Source organism: Phocoena sinus, chromosome 9 (assembly GCF_008692025.1).
Source record: "Phocoena sinus isolate mPhoSin1 chromosome 9, mPhoSin1.pri, whole genome shotgun sequence".
Lineage (NCBI taxonomy): Eukaryota > Metazoa > Chordata > Mammalia > Artiodactyla > Phocoenidae > Phocoena > Phocoena sinus.
In genome coordinates, this window is record NC_045771.1 from 27,558,280 (window position 1) to 27,581,674 (window position 23,395).

General features: G+C 36.6%; 1 protein-coding gene across 3 annotated transcripts in view; it reads left to right on the top strand.

Moving 5' to 3' along the window:
• The first annotated feature begins 88 nt into the window (after positions 1-88).
• The window catches only part of IQUB (IQ motif and ubiquitin domain containing), a 128,331-nt gene continuing 105,024 nt past the window's right edge, over positions 89-23,395 (top strand). For 2 of the 3 annotated variants that reach the window (XM_032643054.1, XM_032643052.1), the window contains exons 1-6: positions 6,966-7,070; positions 12,338-12,762; positions 15,062-15,196; positions 18,345-18,506; positions 18,596-18,768; positions 18,984-19,139. In XM_032643054.1, the coding sequence (XP_032498945.1) occupies positions 12,342-12,762; positions 15,062-15,196; positions 18,345-18,506; positions 18,596-18,768; positions 18,984-19,139 (1,047 nt within the window). In that variant the 5' untranslated portion in view covers positions 6,966-7,070; positions 12,338-12,341. Of the gene's footprint in view, positions 3,731-4,237; positions 4,263-5,406; positions 5,450-6,965; positions 7,071-12,337; positions 12,763-15,061; positions 15,197-18,344; positions 18,507-18,595; positions 18,769-18,983; positions 19,140-23,395 lie in introns of those variants that run through there. The other variant, XM_032643053.1, reaches the window with a different exon arrangement.

Below are 23,395 nucleotides of genomic sequence, written 5' to 3' on the forward strand. Positions count from 1 at the left end.
AGTTCTTACCTTCAAAGATAAGAACAAAGTACTTTTTTTTGTGTGTGTATGTGTGCATGTATATATGTGTTTTGCTATCTCTTGTGGCCAAACAGAACCTTTTAGAATTTTTGGAATGAGGGAAAAAAATGTATTTTTCTTTTTTTCCAATATTTCTCCCCTTATATAGTTGTAAATTGAATGCTAAAGGAATATTTAAAGTGGATTGAGTTAATTTTTAGCAGTCAGACTGCAAGAGGGATGCTTCTGTGTGGGAAGTGGGAAAAGCATTTTGGGGACAAGTCCAGGGGCTCTCATTCCCAGGCTCTAGCATTACTGTGAACTCAGTGACTAAGTCGAGGCACGTGGTCAGTTTCTCAAAAGAACCTATTTATTTCCTTCTCTGTAAAAGAAGTTGAATTTATGATTTATATCTTCCTTTTCAGTTCTAACCATTTGCTTTAATATATAATTTTACTGAGGTCAAAATATATGATCTTAAAGCATGTTTGCATAGGTGCTTTAAAGCTATTTTTCTGGCCAACAATTTTTTCAGGTCCTTTGGTTACATGAAAACAGAAAGATGACTTGATACATACTTCCAGCTCCATTTCTCCCTTGATCCTTGGCATCTTATATATTTCACCAGCAGAGCTCCTGTGGCTGTTAATAAAAGGGGACCTTATATGATGTTTACATTAGAAATTAAAATGCTAGTTGTAGAATAGCAGTAGTAGTCATAGTAATAATAATAATGACTGTTTGTTAATAGAAAAGGCAATTTTCTAAGTACTTGACTAATGTTACTCATTAGATCTGCATTATAACTCTTAAGAGTGAGATCCTGCAAATTTTTCCAGAAAAAGAAACCAGAATTCAGTTGCAAGTAGTGCTCCCCTGCAATTAGGCAACATGGGGACCCCTGGAGAAACTGAGGCAAAGAGACAGTGTAATAACATACCCAAGGTTACATAGTAAGATGTGAGCTAACTTTTGAACCTAGACAGTCTTGCTCCAGAACTCATGCTCCTAAACATTATATATTTTTTATGAATATTCTTGGGATGCTGTCCCTCCTGCCTGTACTGGTTGGACTGCACCAAAAGAATGTAGATCTAAAAAAAAAAGAATATAGATCTGCTTTCTTAACTTTTTCTGTCAAAGTACCTATAAAAAACTAAAGTAATAAACTGGCTTTCATTTTGTACAGAAATCTTCATATGGATCATAGGCAGATAATGTTAATGGGATAGGTATTTTAAAGACATCACTGTGGTGGTCCACTCTTTTACACTTCCTAGCTGCCATTCCAACTGCCCCTATAATCTTACACCTGATTGTTTTTATGGCTGCAGATGTTTTCCAGGTACTTTTTATAAACTTCCAGATTAACCTTTCCTGATCTGTTGCAGCTGATTCTTCTATTTAAAGATCTTCAGTTGTTGCTGAGTGGCTTCTAGATTAATTTGAGTAGTTTTCCGAGTGGCCCATTTCAGTCTCCCTGGGCTCCTCATAGGTCTCATTCAAGTAAATCACCCTAATCCAGGCACCTCAAGAAAAAGAAGCTAATCAGTTTGAGCTTTGCAGACAAAGAAGAAAGTAGCAGCAAAGTGATGCCCCCTTTTTCCAGTCTGTGGACTGAGTGCAGAATATTCAAATTTCTGGCATTCTTTCCTTTGGGATGAAAATGGCTTATATCTAGGATAAGCATATAATTATTCATTGTGTAATGATTGTGAGAGTGAAAGGAAGTGTGATAAGAATAATAGGTATGAGCCATGGCTATCCTGGGTACACAAGATATGGCTCAGCCTTGAGGGTTGCCAGCCTTTCTGATCAGGAGAAGCTGGGAAGTTCTCTGCCTTTCTGAATACAAAGGATATGTTGCCAGCAGTGGCAGCCATCATGTGCCGCCAGACCTCAGGTGTCATTTTGCCTCTTCCCCATTATTCCACTCCCTGACTCCTTTCCCTCAGAATTGAGGATGGAAGTAAGGAAGCTTATCTCTGTTTTAATTTCCTTTTCTAATCCTAAAGTATAGTTAGAGAAGTGAAGCTAATTGAGCTTTTTTGTGGTTACAAGGCAAAGCAGATTTATTTTTGAGCACAGCAATGAAGATCAGGATACTAGATAAAAAGGAAAGCAACCTTCTGTCAAATCTATCAAATGGAGAAGATCAGGCAGCTTACATTATTGTGATGCTGGTGGGTGCAGGGGTGAGCAACCTGTCAGCCTCCATTTCTGAGCTGGAGGGGCCCCAGAGGCCCTGAGGCCAGCTCTCTTAAGTGCAAGGGTCCCTGACGGCTGCCTCGTCCACATTTGCAAAGTGGAGTGCAGGGCAACTTCTCCCCGGGTCAACCCAGCTGGTCAACCTAGCCGGTTTGCCTGCCTCTCACTTGGGTCCAGGTGAGAGCTTCCTCAAATCCACATGACTCTTGTCACCAGATTCTTAAGTAGCTGAATTTAGGACCTACTACAATGGGAAGACTTGCTGTGTTGCCTTCAGAAGTTAAGTCTCTTTACCTGATGCTTCATCAGGCTGTTCAAATGGGCCTTCCCACTGGGCCAGCTCTTCTAATTCCTTCTAACAGCCAAGACAGTATTCCAGAGTCTGTGTTCTACTGTTTACCCAGGAACTCTCCCATGAAATTGAAGATCACTTTCATTTTTCTCAAAAAGGCAAGATCTTCAGGTCTTGCAGGACCTTGCCTACCGTGTTCTCCAACTGAAGAGAGGACTGACTAGAGCTTGAACCCTTGCCACGTCCCCAGTTATCTATATCAGGCTTCTTAATCACTGGAGGGCAGTTTGCTACCCTCACATTTTTTCTTCAAAGGGAGAAAATCAACAGTGCTCCATCGAAGAAAATTCCCACATATAAGTTAATATCAGCCTTTTCTTTTTACTCCCACTCTCAAGGGCTATATAGACAAATGGAAGTTAAAGAAACTGCCTATGCAAGTGTGTTCTGGGGTCTAGGGTAAAGCGATGAATCACCAAACATACCATGAGTAGTATTTTGCATCTTAGGTCAGAATTTCCTTTGAAACACAGTACTTGGTGGGATGGCAGCCTATACTACAATTACAATGGAGAAAAAAGTAAATGAGAAGATAGGAGTTTGGTTTAGAGGAGAATGAAGAGGTTTATTTTCAATAGAATTCACAAGAAATTGTAGGGGAGCAAAACTTGCCACTCCAATACGTCTGTGGTATGCAGATTATTTTGAGCTGAAAACAATCAAGGCCTAAAAGACTCAGGAAGAAATTTTGAAGGAAGTTATCACCATACATAACTATAGTATGAACTAGGTGTATAGACAGGGAGGAACCTAGCAAAGTCTGTTAAAACTTCCGTGTTCCATTGTCTCTGCATGGCCCAGCAAACATTTATTTACCAAACATTCGCTCTTTTATATCCTTGTGAAATGCCTTCCTCCCCTCTGAAGTCCCAAACCACTACCCACAACATCCTCTTGTCTTTAGCTAAAGATGGTATTTAGTGTGAGGGTTTCAGCCATTTTGGTGAGTTACTCAAGTCTTCCTGGGTCTCTCCCATGTATGTGTTATTAAAATTTGTGTGATTTTCTCTTGTTAATCTGTCTCATGTCAACTTAATTCTTTGACCAGGCAGAAGACTCTGGAAGGGTAGAGGAAAATTTCTTCCCAACAAAATCAAAGTGGGAATGTGATACAGAAATTGAATTATTGATGGGGACTGAAGAAATTTATTCGAATGTTTTCATTTAGAGGTAATTAGCCAAAACTCTCCTTAGTGAAGGAAAATATGAGAAAAATAGTGAATTAGAATAGGCTACCCCTAAATCCCAGTGTCTTAATACAACAAAAGTTTGTTTCTTATTCATATTACATGTCTAATGAGGGTCGACAGTGCTCAAAAGAGTCACACAATGGATCTGGGCTGAGAATGATGACATTTCAACACGTGGTTTCATAAACAGAGGCAGGGGAAAGGGAACATGGCAAATCATATATAGAAACAAGAAATAGAAAACCAAAGTTAAAAAAGATTTTTTTTGGAATGTACTATAGAACTCATAAATTTAACTTGCCACACATTACTAACAGAGTTTTCAAAGTGGTCTTTAGTTTTATATTAGTTGCTTATTTTTTGTTGTGTGTGTACATGATATGTATGGTCAATTAGCTTCTTTCTATACATGACTAAATGAAAAGCATTGCAGAGATTCTTTTTTGAGATTTCTCATAATCTTCAAATATGTTGATTTCTTTTTCAGGTGAACATTTTAGGCATTTCTAAAGGTAAACATTACTATTTTATGATAATATTTCACTTAACTCTCTTTTTCTGTGACTGGAGGGTTGGTTCTTAGGGTAAAATAGGTCCACAATTCCATATCTAAATTCTAAACTCCAAAAATGTTTGAAAACGGGAAGTGTTTTAATAATTCATTTGGAAGCAAAACCTGACCTGAATTGAGAAAAGGCTGTTTATGGTCTTTATCCCACTTTAATGTGATTATGAATATATTTTGTTACAGAAGTATTAATGTATTTGCTTCTGGAGTACTTCCCCAGACCCACTGAAGGTGTTACAGAATATACAGTATATGTCCATATTACCTTTCAAAAATCTGAAAAAAACCTGAATTTCAAATACATCTGTCCCTTAAGTTTTCAGAAAAGGGACTATGGATCTGTATTTCCAGTCTCTTAACAAGCTCATAAAGGTATTATGATCCAAATTCAGTTCTTACAGGTAATTTCTAAAGAATAATTTTCAGGTCCTTGGTCTAAATTATTCTAATATTTTTTTCTGATTCATTCATTTGCATTTTAGCATGAAGTAACAATGGGAAATACTTTGAAATGCTTGATTTCATAAAGCCACTAGATGGCATCTTTGTAAAAATAAAAATACTTTAAAAGAAATGTATAAATAAAAGCTGAGATAAAGAAAGGTGGATTCTTATTTCATGAGAAATAAAGATAAGTCATTTTGGGCAATAAATCCTGAGAAAAATGCAAAGGTTTATGGTGAAAAGTAAAATGGTATTTTAAATTACTTTTCCACCTTCAGAATTGAGGGTCTTTTTCTGATTGGTTATTTTCAGCTTGCATTTACATTTATTTTATATAACCAAACAACCGTATATCTGTGTGTGTGTTTGTGTGTGTATATACACATATATATGTATGTGATTTTGATGTGCTTTCCAACTTGTCTAGACTACCTGGGAAGCCTACCAATTAAGTTAAGCTTATATTGTAAAACTGAGTTGTATAAAATCGCCTCCACAGCAAACTATAAATAAAATATGAACATATAGTGGGTATCAAGTCACATTTAAGATGGTGAAGTACTTAAGTTATCTACCATCAGGTTTTCATCCCTCCATCTCCTGCCTCTATGACTAAATCTAGCTTTTCATACTGTCCCTAACAGGGAGGGCAGTGAATGATACATTTTAAACAGGAGACCCAGAAAGGTGAGTGTTTAAAACCAATTAAATTCTCATTACTAGTAAAATTTAAGATACATTATGATTTTGAAGATGGGAGTACGGGATCACTGGGAAGAATTTGCATATCTCCAGCAACATCTGGTTTATTCATGAGAGACTAACCCTAGTGGTTATCAAAATGCCCTTTTCTCTGCTCTTCATGAATATGTGGATTCATGAAATGATTTAAATGCATATGCTTTGGGACTTTTCTGGTGGTTCAGTGGTTAAGACTCCAACCTCCCAATGAAGACGGCCCAGGTTCCCTCCCTGGTCAGGGAACTAAATCTGGCATGCCGCAACTAAGAAAAGATCCCGCATGCTGCAACTAAAGATCCTGCTGAAACTAAGACCGGGTGCAGCCAAAAAAAAAAAAAAAATTTTTTTAATTTAAAACCATTAGCAAAGCCAATTTCATCTGAGAATATAATACATATTTTATATTGTTCTAGTAAGAAATATCTATTTTAAAATGAGATAAAGACGGAAAAAAATTACATTGGCCATTAGGAAGTTATTGGGGAGAGGAGAATGCAATTTCAACAGAATGGCATAAAGGAATGATGACATTGAACATTATGAAGAAAGAATGGACCTGTACTATATATAACACAAATTTTAATTTTATTAATTAATCTTACATCCTTTTTAAATATCAAACGGTTTTAGGTCAAAGGCAGCATAGAATAGTGGTTTAAAATGGAAGTTCTGGAGTCACACTGCTTGGGTTTATTTCTGGTTCCCCCCCACCAAACCACTCTGAGCCTTAGTTTCCTCATTAGTAAGAGGAAGCTGATCACAGTTCTTCCTTTAAAAAATCGTAAAATTTAAATTAGAAGTATATGTAAGTGCTTAGTAACAAATAATAATAAATGTTAGCTATTATGAAGCCACATGAAGTTTGTTACTACATATACAATAGGAACACAATTGATCCTTTCCCGCAATAATACGTGCTTCTTTAAAAACCTTCTCAATTTAAAGAATTTATAGTCATAGGGGAAAAAAAGCGTTTATAATTCAGTGATTAACAATAGCTTTGCTTCTCCTGACTTAAAAGGGGAATTATTTAATAGCTCCTATCTCCCTTTTCTGTTTGGCTGCAAGGGAGCTAAGAGCCAAGTTCCAAATTTAAGAAAAGCAAGTAGGCACCTGTTGTACACCTGTGTTCTCCTTTGCTTAAGCCCTCACTCACACTTCATATTTACATTTTCTCTAACCCTGATTTTTTATATCCATAGCGCGAATCGCTGTCAGTATTTGGTTCGGAGAACTGTGCCATTTCACAAGTGTGAAAGACAGCTTAGAGAGTGGTTACCATCAGAACCACTTTCGGACCTAGGTAGCGAGTAGGTAACAAATCCGCTCTCTCCCTCACCCCGCCCCAAACTCTGCTTCATTCCTTCTCTCCGCTCCTCCCCTGGCTCCGCCCCCTCCCCTGGTTCCTTCGCTCGACCCTTTTTTTCTAAGCGCGGGCACCGCCTCTTCTCGCGGGAGTGGTGCGGGGGAGGTTGCTAGGATACAACCGGAAACAGAATTCGGCGTGTGGAGTCGGCTTTCTAGGAGCCCGGGAAATCGTTTCTACCCGACTAACTGCGTTTCTTAGGTAGGAGGACAGGTTCTGGCTGCCCTAGACTGGCCCGACCCCTAGGCCGACCTTGAGCGGGTGACTAAGGCGCTGGACTCCGAGGGCTCTGTGCGGGGCGTTGATGCAACCTGGGCTCTGGGGACTGTATGGCCACTCGGGAATGTTTCACCTTTGCCTAAAAAACTGTGCAATGGGCTTCCCTGGTGGCGCAGTGGTTGAGAGTCCGCCTGCCGATGCAGGGGACACGGGTTCATGCCCCTGTCCGGGAAGATCCCACATGCCGCGGAGCGGCTGGGCCCGTGAGCCATGGCCGCTGAGCCTGCGCGTCCGGAGCCTGTGCTCCGCAACGGGAGAGGCCACAACAGTGAGAGGCCGGCGTACCGCAAAAAGAAACAAAACCCCAAAACTGCAAAGCATCCCATCTTTCTTGGCTCCTTTTCTGGCTCTTATCTCTAATTTGGGATTCGGAAGTAGCGGCATCAAGCTAGGAAGGTGTACCTCACCTCCCACCCCGAGTGTTTATCACGGTTAATAATATAGAAGCAAGACGTGTGTGCAACCCAGTCTGGCATTAGAAAATGTTTAGCCATCCATGGTGACCATTTTTAGTCTTTAGTAAATAGAGCGCTTTCAGACATTCCTTTTTCACTCCTCTCCACCCACGGTCTTTGCTGTGCCCTCTTAAACTTAAAAGCTCAACAAGGCTATTTGGTAGAAGGGAAAACCGGAACCCTGCCATACTACTTACACTAATATTCTGGATACACCAACGAAATTATGCATTGTAGGTGAAAGGGGGACGTTTTGGTATGCAATCATAGTAGAGTGTATTTTTTTCTTTTTAAACAACTTTTTTTTTTTTTTTTTGCGGTACGCGGGCCTCTCACAGCTGTGGCCTCTCCGGTTGCGGAGCACAGGCTCCGGACGCGCAGGCTCAGCGGCCATGGCTCACGGGCCCAGCCGCTCCGCGGCATGTGGGATCTTCCCAGACGGGGGAACGAACCTGCGTCCTCTGCATCGGCAGGCGGACTCTCAACCACTGCGCCACCAGGGAAGCCCTTAAACAACTTTTTAAAGATTATATCATTTACCCTTGAATACATAATTAAAAGTTCAAACAGTAAAAAGAATGAACAGTGAAAATCTGTCTTGCACCCATGTTCCCCAACTCCCTGTCCTCCAGTTCACATTCCAGAGGTATTCTACACATATACAAAAGTAGTATCTGTAACATTGTACATACTGGTGTGTGCTTTTGGTGGAGGAGAGGTCATTGAAAGGACATGACCTCCGGTTTACCCACTACCCAGGGGGGCAATCCTAGGCTCTTTCCCCCTCCCCTGTCCTTGGAATGTACCTTCTGCCCATTGTTCCTGAACTAGGAGATGTGCTATTGAGACCATCGGAACGGTATACCTGACTGAACCCAGTTAAGATCTCATAAACTCAGGATTTTGGCGGGTAGATGTTGAGATTTACTGTCTTTAGGCTGCCTAAGACAACCCTCCTTTGTAAGTGTACTTGCTTATTAAACCTGCCACCTGAAGTCTGGAGCGGTCTGCCTCTTTCTTCGATTCTCCTTGCCCTCTGTGTACCAGGCTCAATTTCTGTTTTACCCAGGGAATTCTGGAGGTTGTGAACCAAGAGCTTTGCTTTTTCACTTAATTGAACAATACAGTATGTAGCCTTTAGAATTGGCTTCTTCATTTATCATAATTTATTGGAGATTCACACATGTGTGTATCAATAGTTTATTCCTTTTTATTTATGCGTGGTATTCCATTTTATGAATGCATCATAGTATGTGTATCCATTCCTCAGCTAAGGAACGTTTGTGGTGTTTCCTGTTTTTGGTGATTAAAAATAAAGCCTTTATTAACTTTTGTGTGAAGGTTTTGAGTGAATGTAGTTTTTCATTCCACATGGGTAAAGGATACAGATTGCTGGGTCATATGATAAATGTGTTTAATTTTACAAGAAACCTGACAAACAGTTATCTCAAATGCTATATCAGTTTTCATTTTTGCCTCAAGGTATATGAAAGAGCTCCACTTATATTCATACTCACTGGCTATTGTTGGGCCAAAATTTTCTTAAAACTATTCTAATAGATGTGTAGTGAAATCTCATTGTGATTTGAAGTTTCATTTCTCTAATGACTAATGATATTGTGCATTTTTCATGTGCTTGTACTCAGGGCCAGGGTTAGAGTGAGGCAACTGAGGCAACTAGGTCTAAAATTTTAGGAGGCATTTATTCTCAGGTGCAAGTGCGTGTATAAGGTAGCGCAGGTGCCACGCTTGCCTCAATCTTGTCCTGGCTCTGCTTATTTGCTTTCTTGTGTATATTCTTTGGTGATAGATCTGTTTAAATCTTTTCCTCATTTTTTTCACTGGTTTTTTTTTCTTATTATTGAGTTTTGCAAGTTCTGTGTATATTCTGTGTACAAGTCCTTTATCAGATTAAGAGTTTTGCAAAAAACTACATCCCAGTGTATGGTTTGCCTTTTGATTCTTCTAGTTGTCTTTTTTGAAGAGCAGAAGTTTTTGATTTTGTTGCTGTTGCTGTTTTAGAAGATGCTATCTTGGCCATTTTGGGGGGAGGATGACCCACCAGATAGAAACAAAACCATTATCTCAGATTCTCCAAAAAGGGTAGATAATTATGTTGCTAGGAGTTAAGGCTTCTTTACGGTGCTCTCTCTCTAATCAGGACACTAAACTTTATTATAGGAGAAAATAACCAAAAGGAAGATTTTTGTGTGTGGATGAGAGCCTAAAGAAGTTTCTCGAACTTCTTAAAAGTTGAAGTTTTGTTCAGTTTTGTCTCATTTTTTTTCTCTTTATTGTTCCGGAATTTTAAAACTTTATTTCAGTTCTTTTATTGGTTGTTCTTGAAGTTTAACTATGCATATTTAATTTAACAATGTCTAGAGTTAAGAATATCATAGCTCTCAATTTTGTAAACAGTATAAGGAATTGATAATAGTTTATTGTCATCTTTCCCTTCCCAGTTACATATTCTTATTGTCTCATATTTTAATTTTCTGCTATTATTTTGTGTTGACAATATTTATTTGGGTTTACCCATATGTTTATGATTTATTTGTTTGCCTTTCCTTCTTGCACTTCAGACTTACGTTGGGCCCATTTTATTCCTCTTCAATTGTATCCTTTAGAAGTTCCTTTAGAGCAGATATCTTGGTGATAACTTGTTTGTAAATGTTTCTGTTTTTCTTCTTGAAAGATAGTTTTGCTGGGTGTACAATTCTGGGTTGATAGCTTTAATTAGTCTATTATTTAATTAGTCATGTGCTAATTTAATTAGTCATGTGCTAACCTTCTTTTAATTAGTCTATTATTGCCTTGGCTTCTATTTTTCTGATGAGAAATTGCAGTGATTTTACTTTTCTTTCCTTTGCATTAATGCCAGCAAATATGATTCAAAACAGTGGATGATATGTCCTTGATCACTGTTTGCTTTTTGGATTTTCTGTTATTCTGTAATTTAATTACAATATAAATGGCTATGAATTATTTCTATTTATCCTGTTAAGTATATTTTTATATTGTGCTTCCTGGACCTGTAGATTCATATTTTTAATTGGTTTTGAAAATTTTTCAGCCATTACCTTTTATGATATTTTCTCCCTTCCATCTTTGTTTTCTTCTAGGACTCCAATTTGACACATGTCAGATCAGGGGCTGGCAGACTTTTTCTGAAAAGGGCTTCACAGGCTATGTGCAGTCTCTGTTGCACACTCTTTGTTGTTTTTTTAATATATTTTTAAAATTTTTTCTTTTATTTATTTATGACTGTGTTGGATCTTTGTTGCTGCGCACATGTAGGATCTTCCCGGACCAGGGCTCAAACCCATGTCCCCTTGAGTTGGCAGGGAGATTCTTTTCTCCATGGCTCTTAATCTCTCATATTTTTCATATCCTTATTTCTTTGCAACAGTCTATATAAAATCTTTTGATTTATCTTCCAGTTCACTAGTTCTCTCTTCAGCTCTAATGCTGTATTCATTGAATTCAACAAGTATACATTTTTATTCAGGATATTATTGTTATTAATTATTTTTAATTTGTCATCTGGTAGCCAGAGAACTTCACTAAGGTTAATTTTTTTCTCCATAAGGATCTATGCTTAAGTGAAAGTTCCAAACACAGCTTTTCCATCTCACTACTATTCAAGTTTTAATCTTCCCTGTGCTTTTGCCTTGGAAATCAGCCTCAGGGTCACTTCCCCTTTTCCTAGCTGCCAACCTCTATAGGTAGGCTCTTGGCTATACTGCCTTCTCACTGCTCTGATCCAGCTCCTGCCTCTGATGCCTGGCTCTCGGCTGCTCTGGCCCACCCTGGCCCAAGCTCCTGTATGCTGTCGTACTGTTTCCCAAGCTAAAAGTCTTGTTTGCTGTAGCTTAGGCCCTAGTTAGCTCCAAGATCAACCCACATTTGTTTGTTGATATGTTTGTTTTGGGGGACAGAGGTCACTGGACATCTCTGCTACAATTTGTGAGAGCAAAGCTACTACAGTGTGTACTTTCCAGCATATAGTTGCTGTGGAGATGTCAGGTTCCTTGGAGCTTCTATTCAGTTGCAATGTCAGAAGCATAAATAGACTTTTTTAGAAAAAAGGCTATTGAAAAAAATTTTTCTTTCACAAGGCATTGTTCATTGAATAAGAGATGACAATATATTTTAGAATTTTAAAAATATATTCTTCAGGGCTTCCCTGGTGGCACAATGGTTGAGAGTCCGCCTGCCGATGCAGGGGACACGGGTTCGTGCCCCGGTCCGGGAAGATCCCACATGCCGCGGAGAGGCTGGGCCCGTGAGCCATGGCTGCTGAGCCTGCGCATCCGGAGCCTGTGCTCCGCAACGGGAGAGGCCGCAACAGTGAAAGGCCCGCGTACCGCAAAAAAAAAAAAAAAAAAAAAAAAAAAAAAAAAAAATATATATATATATATATATATATATATATATTCTTCATAGAATATTTCTCTCAAATTTATTGTGTTTTGAGGTTCTTTTTTTGGTACACATTTTTACTTTCTGTGGTGTTTTTATTAAAAATTCACCAATGTTTTTTACCTAATGCCATTACTAAGATAATATTAAAAAAATAATGAGCCACATGGTAGTATACTATGAACATTGCTGTATGCCAGCAATGAATTTGATATTTGATGTAGAAGTTTTAAATGTAGTAAATATATATATATATATATATATATATATATATATTTTTTTTTTTTTTTTTTTTTTTTTTTTTTAATTCAGGACAATGTCTGACCAGGAGGAAGGATCTGATGCTCAGAATGTTGATTCATCAAAAGAAAGAGAGGATGCTTTTGGGACTACCAATATTCCAGTTCCCTCAGAAGAGGTTCCAGAGTCAGATCAAACTGAAGACTGTGAATCTGAACTAGAACCATCTAGTGGGGGCCGTGAAAAACGTGTTGAGGAGCCGAGTGACCAGAGCATTTTAAGCCTGGAACTAAATGATGTCAAGCAACTCATGGAAGACGTTACGGCAGATGAACAAGTTTCATATTCTCCAGGAGACAGTGGAGAGTCTCTAGCTAAATCTGATAATGCAGTGCAGTCAGCTGAACAATATTCAAAAGATTCTCTGGCATTTCTGGAAAAAATAGAGGCTGTAAAGGAATCTCTGAAAACATCAATGAAAGATTCGTCAGCAACAGGTATTACCTAGGGAAGATAGGGTATTTTTTCCGCCTCATTTTGAAGAATGGTTGTTTTTTCTTGTTTGTTTTTGCTTGAAGATTTATTTTATATTTGATATTACTTTCCTACTCTCTTATCCACCAAACCTCTGTGGCTATGCCACTTGAATCTCTTAATTATGTGTGAAGCCTCTCCTTTATTCTGCAGTATCTACTTCCCTAAATAAAGGAGCATCAATAAATTTTAAAGTGTTGTCTCTGTTTTTCCAAAATAAAATAGGTTCTTAAAATGTTTAGGGAGAAATTTTTGAGTATAATTGTAATTCTTTTGCATGCCATTTTGGAATTAATTGTACATAACTAGCAAGAAGTGGGATGGGAACTTGACACCATATTTTTCTAGTTTCATATACAGTACTCATTCCACATATCTCGTTGCTTTTTCGTATTTCCATATTTCTGCTTAGTGTTAACTTATATTAAGCTTCAGAAAAATCATTGTTGTCTTTCATTATGGGTTAATTTTAAAGACATAATGTTGATCACATGGCATGTGGAAGTTATTACTACATTCTTGGTAACAAAGCAGAAGGGAAGCAGCAAGAATGTGGTTACATGGAGAATTCTACTTGGGTGGTTAACTGACTGCTCCTTCCTCCCTTGTCCATAACTTTGGAGAGAGTTTCCATCCATAGAGTGGAGAACATGGGTCATCATTTAACAATAACAGCAGCTTAGTCTGGCTGGTACAATGTAGCTTTTGAATCTAGTGGAGTAGTTAGCTCTTGTGTGGTGTGTCCACACAAGTAAGAATAAAAAGGAGGAGGAGAAGTAATCAAGCCCATTTATGCCTAATTGAAGTTGTTATCCCTCAATTACATTATTCATTGTGAATTTGGGCTCCATTTTTGATAATTCTGTGATTCCCTGTGATTATAGCTTTTACCAAATATATGATGATTTTTTAAAAAAGTGGTCTTGGTCCTGTACTTCCTGAGGCTCACAGATTCCTGAACAAACTTTCCCTTCCCAAAGCTTAGGAAGTCACTGCTATGGAAAATTTAAAATACATTAATCATAGAATGTTGAATCCAGTAAACAATTAAAATAGCCTTCTGATAATGTAACATCTGTGAGAGTGTTCTCTTACTAAGAGAGAACTGTGAAAATAATATTTAACAAGCTTAAAGAACCTTAGCATCAATAATGCCTTGTTACATTTCATGCTGGGACTAGTGATGAATGTCTCATAGAGCTTTATGAAAACTGTCATGTCAGGCATCTAGAAATATATGAAACTTTTTGGTCTACATGTGTACTCTCCACTCCATCTTACTTATATCTTCTCCATTAAAATTTAAAGTCTGTAGATATAAAAGTAAAAAGTTTATCCCATCATAATTAGTTTTTAAGTATTATATACCCTCCCTATAATTTCTGAACAGATAATCATTTTATAATAACAGTTTTTCTCTATTTTTAACATGTGTCTTGATTTTTATTTTATAGAGTTGGGAGTGAGCTACATAATGTCCATTTTTGTGAAAAGTAGATTTGTGCATAGTTATTCCAGATATTTGTAAAAAACAATGATTTTCTGTTTTGCATTTTACCAGCTATAGATATAAATCAATTATGGGAAGAAGAATGGACTTAGATAATCTTTTGTCATCGCAAGGTCAAGGAAAATTTTCTTTGAAAATTTCCCTATTGGTTTTTCTTAACTTCATGAGTACACACTGATTTCCTGATGCATGGTATAAATATCTAATCAAAGCATGTATGTTTCTAAGTTCAGGTCTCAGGGTCTCCCTTTGTAATACTACACAAAAACACTTGATGTTCTGAGATGTTTCCTATGTTTATATCTGAATTATATATACCAGATATTGGGAATCTTTAAAAATTTTAAATGATTTTAAAAGAATCTTTAAAAGCACTTTAGTTTCATTTCCTCCTTCTCACGGTATTCTGGGCAAGGAGGTAATCTCGAACGTGCACTGATCCTCATATAAGGCAATGCAAGAGAGATCTGAACTTTGAGCTGGAGTTGGGGGAGCAGGCATTGACCATTGATGCTAATTCTTGAGATTATGCATTGATTTTCAAAGCAAAATGCTGCAACTGAATGTTTGTCACTTCTCCTCTTAGAAAATGAACAGTAGCTCTTATTACGGAGGTGTGGTGGGAGAACATGGCAGAGACAACCTGCATTCTATGTGATTACAAATTGTCCCATATTTCTCTGCCTGTGGATTCTATGATGCTGACCCTTGCTTTTAACTATGATTCTTTTTTTCTCTTATTTTTTCTACAGTAAAAGTTGTACTTCTTCCTGTGGGCCAGAAAATTATAATGCCCTTTAAAGTTCACACTGTTCTAAAATGCCTCAAGGATCATTTTTCATCTCTATTAGGTGTCCCACCTTATGTCCTGCAGATAAGATGTGCAGGTAAGCTTGGAGGCTAATAAAACTTATCAAGACTTCTCTTTGATTTGTTAAACTAAATATCTTCATGTTTACTGTTTGAACATTATACTGTGGTTATATATTCATTCATTCAACACATTATTATTGAGGACATACTTTGTTCCAAATACTTTGCTAAGAGCCAAAGATATAAAGAAACATGAAACAAAATCCCTGTTTTCAAGTTGTTTACAGACTAGGAAGGAAGAAGATGTATGCAGTGGTTACCACACAGTGTGTAAATGTTTTGATGGAGATATGTTCAAAAAACTGTGAGAATAGCGAGGAAGGAAACTGGGAGATTCTAGAAAGCTTCATCTGATAAAAGTGATAATACTTTTGCTAAGTCCCAAAGAGGTGAGAAAACCTGGGACTTTTGGGAAGTGGTAAGGAATTTAGAGGGAATAGAAGTAAATTATATATGGGAAGTAGGAGGAAATGAGGTTAAAAAGATAGATGATGAATAAGCATGTATATATAGAAAAAGAAGAGGACTGAAAATGGTTTATCAGTCTTCTGTACATTAAGATCAGTTCACATTCTGATGATGTTCAACTTTATTTATATTTTGTGGGCAATATTGAGTAGCCCACCTTATATTAGCCTTGTGTCATGAGAGGCTGAGGTCTTAATAACTGTGATAGAATTAAGCAGACTAGAATAGCTCAGGAAATGTTTCTGTAGAATACGCCTGCACAGATCATAATATTTTATTTTAAAAAGTTTGATATTAACTTATAAAGATGCCACAAGTTTCTAGGGCAATAAGAACATTTTTTGTGTGGGAAAATCCGAAGTGCTAAAAAGGAATAAGCCACACCTATGAAGTTCTTCCTCCTTGCCAAATCAGAGAAAAACAATCAGTTCTGTTTCAAAATTATTTTTAGAAAACTATTGTAATGAATGTGCTCCAATAGTAAGATGTTCATGTATTCAAACAACAGATTACTAAAGCTTGATTGAGGAAACAAAGCTAAAATTTAAATAGTTATTGTAACAATAATGATACTGATGATGATAATGATCATGTTGATGATGATGGCTAATTCAGTGAGCACTTACTATGTGCTAGTCCTTCTACAGAATATTCTGCCTACATTATCACATTATCATTCAATCTACACAACAATCCTTGGAGGTAGGTATTACTATTAATTTTTTTTGAGAGATGGAAACTAAAGCTTGAGGAACTTCTGCAAATTCCCAAAGCTTATGAGTGGCAGAGTCTGAACTTAAATGTAGGTATGACTCCAAAAAGGGAATTTGGAACTGCTTGGCATTAACTATAAGGTGAAGTTCAAAACTGGAGAAGAGAGAGCACTTTGAGACTGAGCACCTGGCCAGTGGTACCTAAGAATCTATTTCTTTGCACTTCATGACTTTTCTTCTTTATGTGTAAATACCATGCATCGCCACTGGCTTATGTCAGCAGCAATAAAAAAAGAGCTTGAATCTGTGACAACCACTCTCTAAGACAGGTACTTTCTTCTAGTACTAGAACTGGAGTCCAAGTTTGGTGGGACTAAGCCTACAACAGAAACAATTAGAGGGCTGAAGAGGGCTCTGTGTTAGTTGGAAGAGGAATCTCTGTTAGTTTCCCATGACTGTTGTAACAATTAATAAATTTAGTGACTTATTTTGCTTATGGTTCTGGAGGCCAAAAATCCTAAATCAATTTCACTTGGATAACATCAAGGTGTCAGCAGGGCTGTTCTCGGGAGGCTCTGGGGAGAGTCTGCTTCCTTGCCTTTTCCAGCTTCTAGAGTTGCATTTCTTGCATTCTTGGGCTTCCTCATCTTCAAAGTCGGCAGCATAACATCTTTAAATCTCTCTCTGCTTCTGTCATATCATTTTCTCTGTAGTCAAATCTCCCTCCTCCTTCCTCTTAAAGGGCACTTATGATTACATTTAAGGCTTATGTGAATAATCCAGGATAATCTACCCATCTCAAAATCCTTAACTTAATAAAATCTGCAGTTACTTTTTCCATATAAGGTAGCATCCATAGACTCTAGGAATGTACATGGATATATTTTAGGACCATTATTCAACCTATTGCAAAATCCATATAACGTTAATTTTTTTTTTTTTTTTTTTTGCGGTACGCGGGCCTCTCACTGCTGTGGCCTCTCCCTCTGTGGAGCACAGGCTCCGGACGCTCAGGCTCAGCGGCCACGGCCACGGCCCAACTTATACCCCTGGACTGGGGCACGAACCCGCGTCCGCCGCATCGGCAGGTGGACTCCCAACCACTGCGCCACCAGGGAAGCCCAAAACTCAAATATTTTTGAATGTGCTTTCTTGAACATAGCTAAAATAGACTACTGGTATCTGACATATTTCTAAGAATGAGTAAAACAAACCTTTGCTATGTTAAATTCCTAATTGTAATTTAGAAAGAACATACATTGGAAAACTGTAATAGTTTCTATCATTATACAAAGCAGCAGCCAGTAACATTGTATGTATTTATGTATGCCTTAAAATATAGAAAGAAATTTATAGTCAGTTTATGAAATAAACCAGTGGGGTTGGGGGTATAAGTTGAAGCAATAAAACATAAAAGTAAGGTGATGATGTACACTTTTTTCAGCAAAAAACTGAGTCTTAGCTCTACTTTGGCATGAATTAATTTATATGAATTTCTGATTATAGAAACAGAAAGGAAGGGATTCTTTAGAACGCTGAGTGTATACATTAGGAGTGTGTATTAAAATAATCAGGCTTTCCCTGATATGGATATGTCCTATGCTTATGTATAAAACATTGTGATTTTTTAGAGAATCGATGTTTAGAATATGATTTTGCTCATATTATAGAATGTGTTTTTTATTTTTAAATGTTTAAAGTTGCATGGTTATTGTATATTTGTATTTCTTATTAGTTGAGAGTTGTATTTTTACTTTACTTATAATGCTGAATTCTTGCTCAGGAGTACCACCTTAATTTTTTCCATTGTGGAGTTTTTGATACTAATAATACAGCAAGAGGTGGACATCATCAATACGCTATTTGGTAATTAAACAATATGTGTTCATATAAGCACCATTGATGTTTCCCATCCCTTAAAATGAATACATATAATCATTTCTTTGCCATAACACTTCTTATAATTTTATCTCATTTTTAGGAATGATTATTAAAGACCATGAGATGCTACTACAACATGGAGTTAAGCCCCAGGATATTGTCCAAGTGGAAATCTTTTCTTTACATCCAGATCTATATCCAATCAAAAGAATAGATAGATCAAGTGATGCCTCTCAAATCATAACTGTCAGAGTACAAACTGGTTAGTTATTTGATATCTTTTAGATAAAGTATTTTTTTAGAGTCCCTTTGTAGTTGAACTTTCATTTAATCTTGGTTTTATCTCCTCAGGCATTGATCAGTACCAGGAAGTAGCTGTTGAGATTATAAAATCTGATTTTCACAAACCATTTCTTGGTGGATTCAGACATAAAGTAACAGGAATGGAATATCACAATGCTGGAACACAAACTGTACCTAAAAAGATTCCTGAAAAACTGAATGCATTTTGTAGGGATACACAGGTAATATTTTTATTTTTCCATGTAGGTTTTTGAAGCTACAGAATCAAAAAATGTTTTATTGTGTAGCTCTCTAAAATTAAAATCTTCTAGGGAATTATATGGTAATTAAAATAATAAAAGATATTAACTTAAATGTGTAGGAAAATATGTTCTTTACTCACTTTATGTGTATATAGTGGATATTTATTTAAATTTTTAAAATGTTTTTATTTTAGACAGTTTTTCAGAGAAGAAAGCTCCAGCAAACTACAAATACAACATCCACACAGATGACTAAAATTGGTGTGTATGTATCAAATATGACTGATAAACTGGTAGCACCAGGAAAATATTTTTCAGCAGCAGAATACCATGCTAAAAGATTAAAGGCGGTAAGATAACTTTTATTGTAGGTGAATACTAAATGACTTTTTACTGTGTAACCAGAGTTATGCAACCATTACCACAGTCAATTTTAGAACATTCTCATCATCCCAGAAATAAATTCCACATCCAATAGCAGCCAGCCCCTATTTCCCTCCAATCTTTCTGCTTTAGGCAACCACTAATCTACTTTTTGCCTCTATTGATTTGCTTATTCTGGGTATTTCATATACATGTAATCATACAATGTGTAGTCTTTTGTGACTGGTTTCTTTTACTTAGCATAATGTTTTCAAGGCTCATCCATGTTGCAAAGTGTATCAATATATTGCAATCTATATTGCAAAATAATATTCCATTGTATGTACCCAATTGTATATACCTACTGTAGGTAGGTCAATATATATACCACAATTTGTTTGCCCATTTATCAGTTGATAGACATTTGATTTGTTTCTACTTGTTGGCTATTAGGAATAAGGCTGCTATAAACATTCACGTACAAGTTTTTATGTGGATATGTATTTTCATTTCTCTTGGTATCTGCCTAGGAATGTAATTGCTAGATCATATGGCAATTTATTTATTTATGGCTGAGTTGGGTCTTTGTTGCTGCGCGTGGGCTTTCTCTAGTTGTGGCGAGCAGGGACTACTCTTTGTTGCAGCGCACGGGCTTCTCATCGCGGTGGCTTCTCTTGTTGCAGAGCACGGACTCTAGGCATGCGGGCTTCAGTAGTTGTGGCTTGTGGGCTCCAGAGCGCAGGCTCAGCAGTTGTGGCGCATGGGCCCAATTGCTCTGTGGCATGTGGGATCTTCCCGGACCAGGGCTTGAACCCTTGCCCCTGCATTGGCAGGCGGATTCTTAACCACTGTGCCACCAGGGAAGCCCTCATATGGTAATTCTGTTTAACCTTTTTGAGGAACTGTCAGACTGTTTTCCAAAGCAGCTGCACCATTTTATGTCCCACCAGCAGTGTGTGAGTATTCCAATTTCTCCATATCCTTATCAGCACCTTTGGATTATTGCCATCCTAGTGAGTGTGAAGTGGTATCTCATTGTGGTTTTGATTTGCATACCCTGATGGCTAATTATACTGAATATTTTTCATGTGCTTATTAACAATTTATATATATTCTTAGGAGAAATGTACATTCAGATACTTTGTCCAATTTTAATGAGGTCGTCTTTTTTATTATTGCTTTATTGTTTAAAAAATTTTTTTAGTTATTTGCTAAGTGGTTGCTCCAAGTGTAATTTAGGGATTAGAATATACATTTCAATTTATAGCAACATACTTTGTATTAATACTAACTGAAATTTAATAAAGTATTGAAACCTTGCTCCAATAGAACTCCAAGTTTATCCCTTCCTCTTTGTGCTATTATCATACAAACATGTACATTCTGTTTATGTTCTAAACCCTGTAATTCCTTTTATAATTATTGTTTTTATGCAATTGACTTTTAAATAAGAGTAGAAAAGAGGAAAATATATTTATATAGCCTTTTATATTTTACCTACATAATTACTTTTTCTGGTGCTATTTATTTATTCATTTGAGTTAAAATTAACATCTAATATCATTTTCTTTCAGTTTGGAGAATTCCCTTTAGTACTTGTGTATGCTTGTATACTTGATGGTGTCCTAAAGATCTCTGAGTCTCTGTTCCTTTACCTTTTTTCCCCCTCTTCTTCAGTTTCTAATGATCTATCATCAAATTCCTTATTCTTTCTTTTGCCAGTTAAGATCTGCTGTTGAGCCTGTTTTTTGTGTTTTCATTTCAATTATTTTACTATTAAACTCCGAAATTTCCACTTGGTTCTTTTTTTAAAAATTTCTGTCTCTTTGTTGATATTCTGTCACCATACATTTTAAACAAAAATTTATTCAGTATCTAACCCTAAACATAGTCAATATAGTAATTTCCTTCTTTTTTTCCAAATGGCATTAATCATAAAAAAAATTTGCAGAAAATTCCTCAGTCAGATTTTTCTTTTTCTTTCCATTGGGAGATAATTATACATGGAACTTTAAAGAAGTTTCTTGTACACCTAACATTATATCACAATCATTTCTCTACCTTTTAGTATTTATTATAAACAATTTAATGGCATTATTTTATTCCACAATGTTAACACTATAATTTAATTACTTTCTTTTTTAGGACATTTAGACATGTTTTCATCAAAATCTTAATGCTATATAAATTGTAGTGTGCATTTAAAAAATACTTAGAGAAGATGTTAGAAGTTGAATTACTAGGGGAAAAACTGATGACTTTTTAAAAGTTTTAGATATTACCAAGTGTTTTTCAGAAATCTTGGACCAAATGATGTATGCATAAACCATTTATAAGAGCCCATTCCATGCTGACTTCACCAGTAGCACATATTATTTGAAAAAATTGTCTCCTTATAGATGTTAAATATATTTTTATATTTTCTCTCCACCTATCACTCATACTTAGTTTATGATGTCTTTCATTATAGTCAAACTTATTAATATTCCCTTTTATGGTTTTTGCATTTTATGTATTGTTATAAAAGGCTGTATCATCCCACAGTCATAAGTATAACTTTCTTTTATAGTTGGTGTGTGTGTACAACTTTATCTGGATTTTTAAAAATGATATGAAGAAGAGTTAAATTTTATTTTTTCCAAATGTAATGCCAACTGCTCAGTACCATGAATATTCAAGTTTATTCTCTCCACAGTAATGTATACTAAATTTTCATATATATATGCATCTGTTTCTGATTTCTGCATTCTTTCATTAATGTATATGTTTTTTTCTATGTCAGTAATGTATTGCTTTAATTACTACTGATTTGTAATACATTTTGAGGCCTGGTCCATTAGGTTCTACCTCATTGTTCTTCCTTTTCAAGACTGTCTTGACTATTAACGCAAGTTTTTCTTCCATATGAATTTTAGAGTAAGTTTGCAATTTTCATGAAAAATTGCAGGTCTTGCTCAGAAGTACATTGATCAGTTGGGGAAAAGTGGACACCTTTACCCTGTTAAACATTTGGGATATCAGTTAAACATGACATACAAAGCATATGCATTTTATCTCTGCTACTTCCTAGCATCATTTTGCTTGAATAAAAAGAATTGAAAGCAGTGATTTTGTTTTTTGCGTGACAAGAAACCTGGAGCTAGACTGCTGCTTTAGCCCAATTAGCTTAGGACATTGAGAGAGGAGCCTGTAGTCTCAGGCTGTTGACTCATTGCACTGAAGGAGACTGCTCAGCAGGGGAACCACGCGGCTAACTTTGTAGTTGACTTTATCAGTGCCTGCAATTATTCCAGCCTGAAAATGTTTACGTTTTCAGTCCAAACTAATTTACACAAAAGGAAAAGGGGGAGTTATTATAGACTTTTGGGGAGGAATGAAGTTTTGGTGAAATTTAAGTGTTACAGTATTTTGATTGTCTCTGTACAAGGTTGTGTGTAGATGGATCAGCATCAAGTCTGGACTGAGACATGGACCAAAGAGTCCTGTTCCTTTGGTAACAAAGTTAGGAGAGAGATGTGGATGTGTTTCTTCTCTGAAGTTCAGCACGTTCGTTGTAAATCAAGGCTGCTTCTCTCTGTCAAAATAACACAGATCCTCCAGGCAAGAGTAGGGTGTTTCATTCTTAGTGATCTAATTTCAGACAGCAAAGTTTATGATAGATTATGATTTTAGAGAACAAAGTTTCTCAGAGAGAAAGAAAATAGTAGTCACTCAAAGAAGGGGTTGTTATGACATTTTACTAATGTCATAACAACCTGCAGAGTGTCCTTGGGAAAAATATTGCTTCCTATTAATTTTGTAGCTGACTTTATTCGTGCCTGGTATTAAAGCTTAATGGATTCTTATTTTCTCAGTCCAAATGAATTTTTAATTTCTTACTGTACGGGGCCTGGCTGGTGGCTCTGTGATGTCATGAGGAACCTGAATTCCTTTTACCCTTCCACTCTAATAATTAATCTTACTATCATGAACTTGTTACTATATGATGATAAAATGGTTAATGAACCTTCAGCATAATGTCTGCATTCTGCAAGAAGGGAGACGTCAAGGGAGCATGTCCCATGGATGCCATTCAAGAATTTTCCCTGAAAGCCCCTGCCAGTGATTCAACCTGCATCTCATTAACCTGAACTGGGTCATGTGACTTCACTGTCCCTGCTGGGACTATGTGATAATTACATTTTTAAAGTTTCCTATTGTTGCTCCTCAGTAAGACTGAGATTTTGTTAGTAAGGAAGTCGGA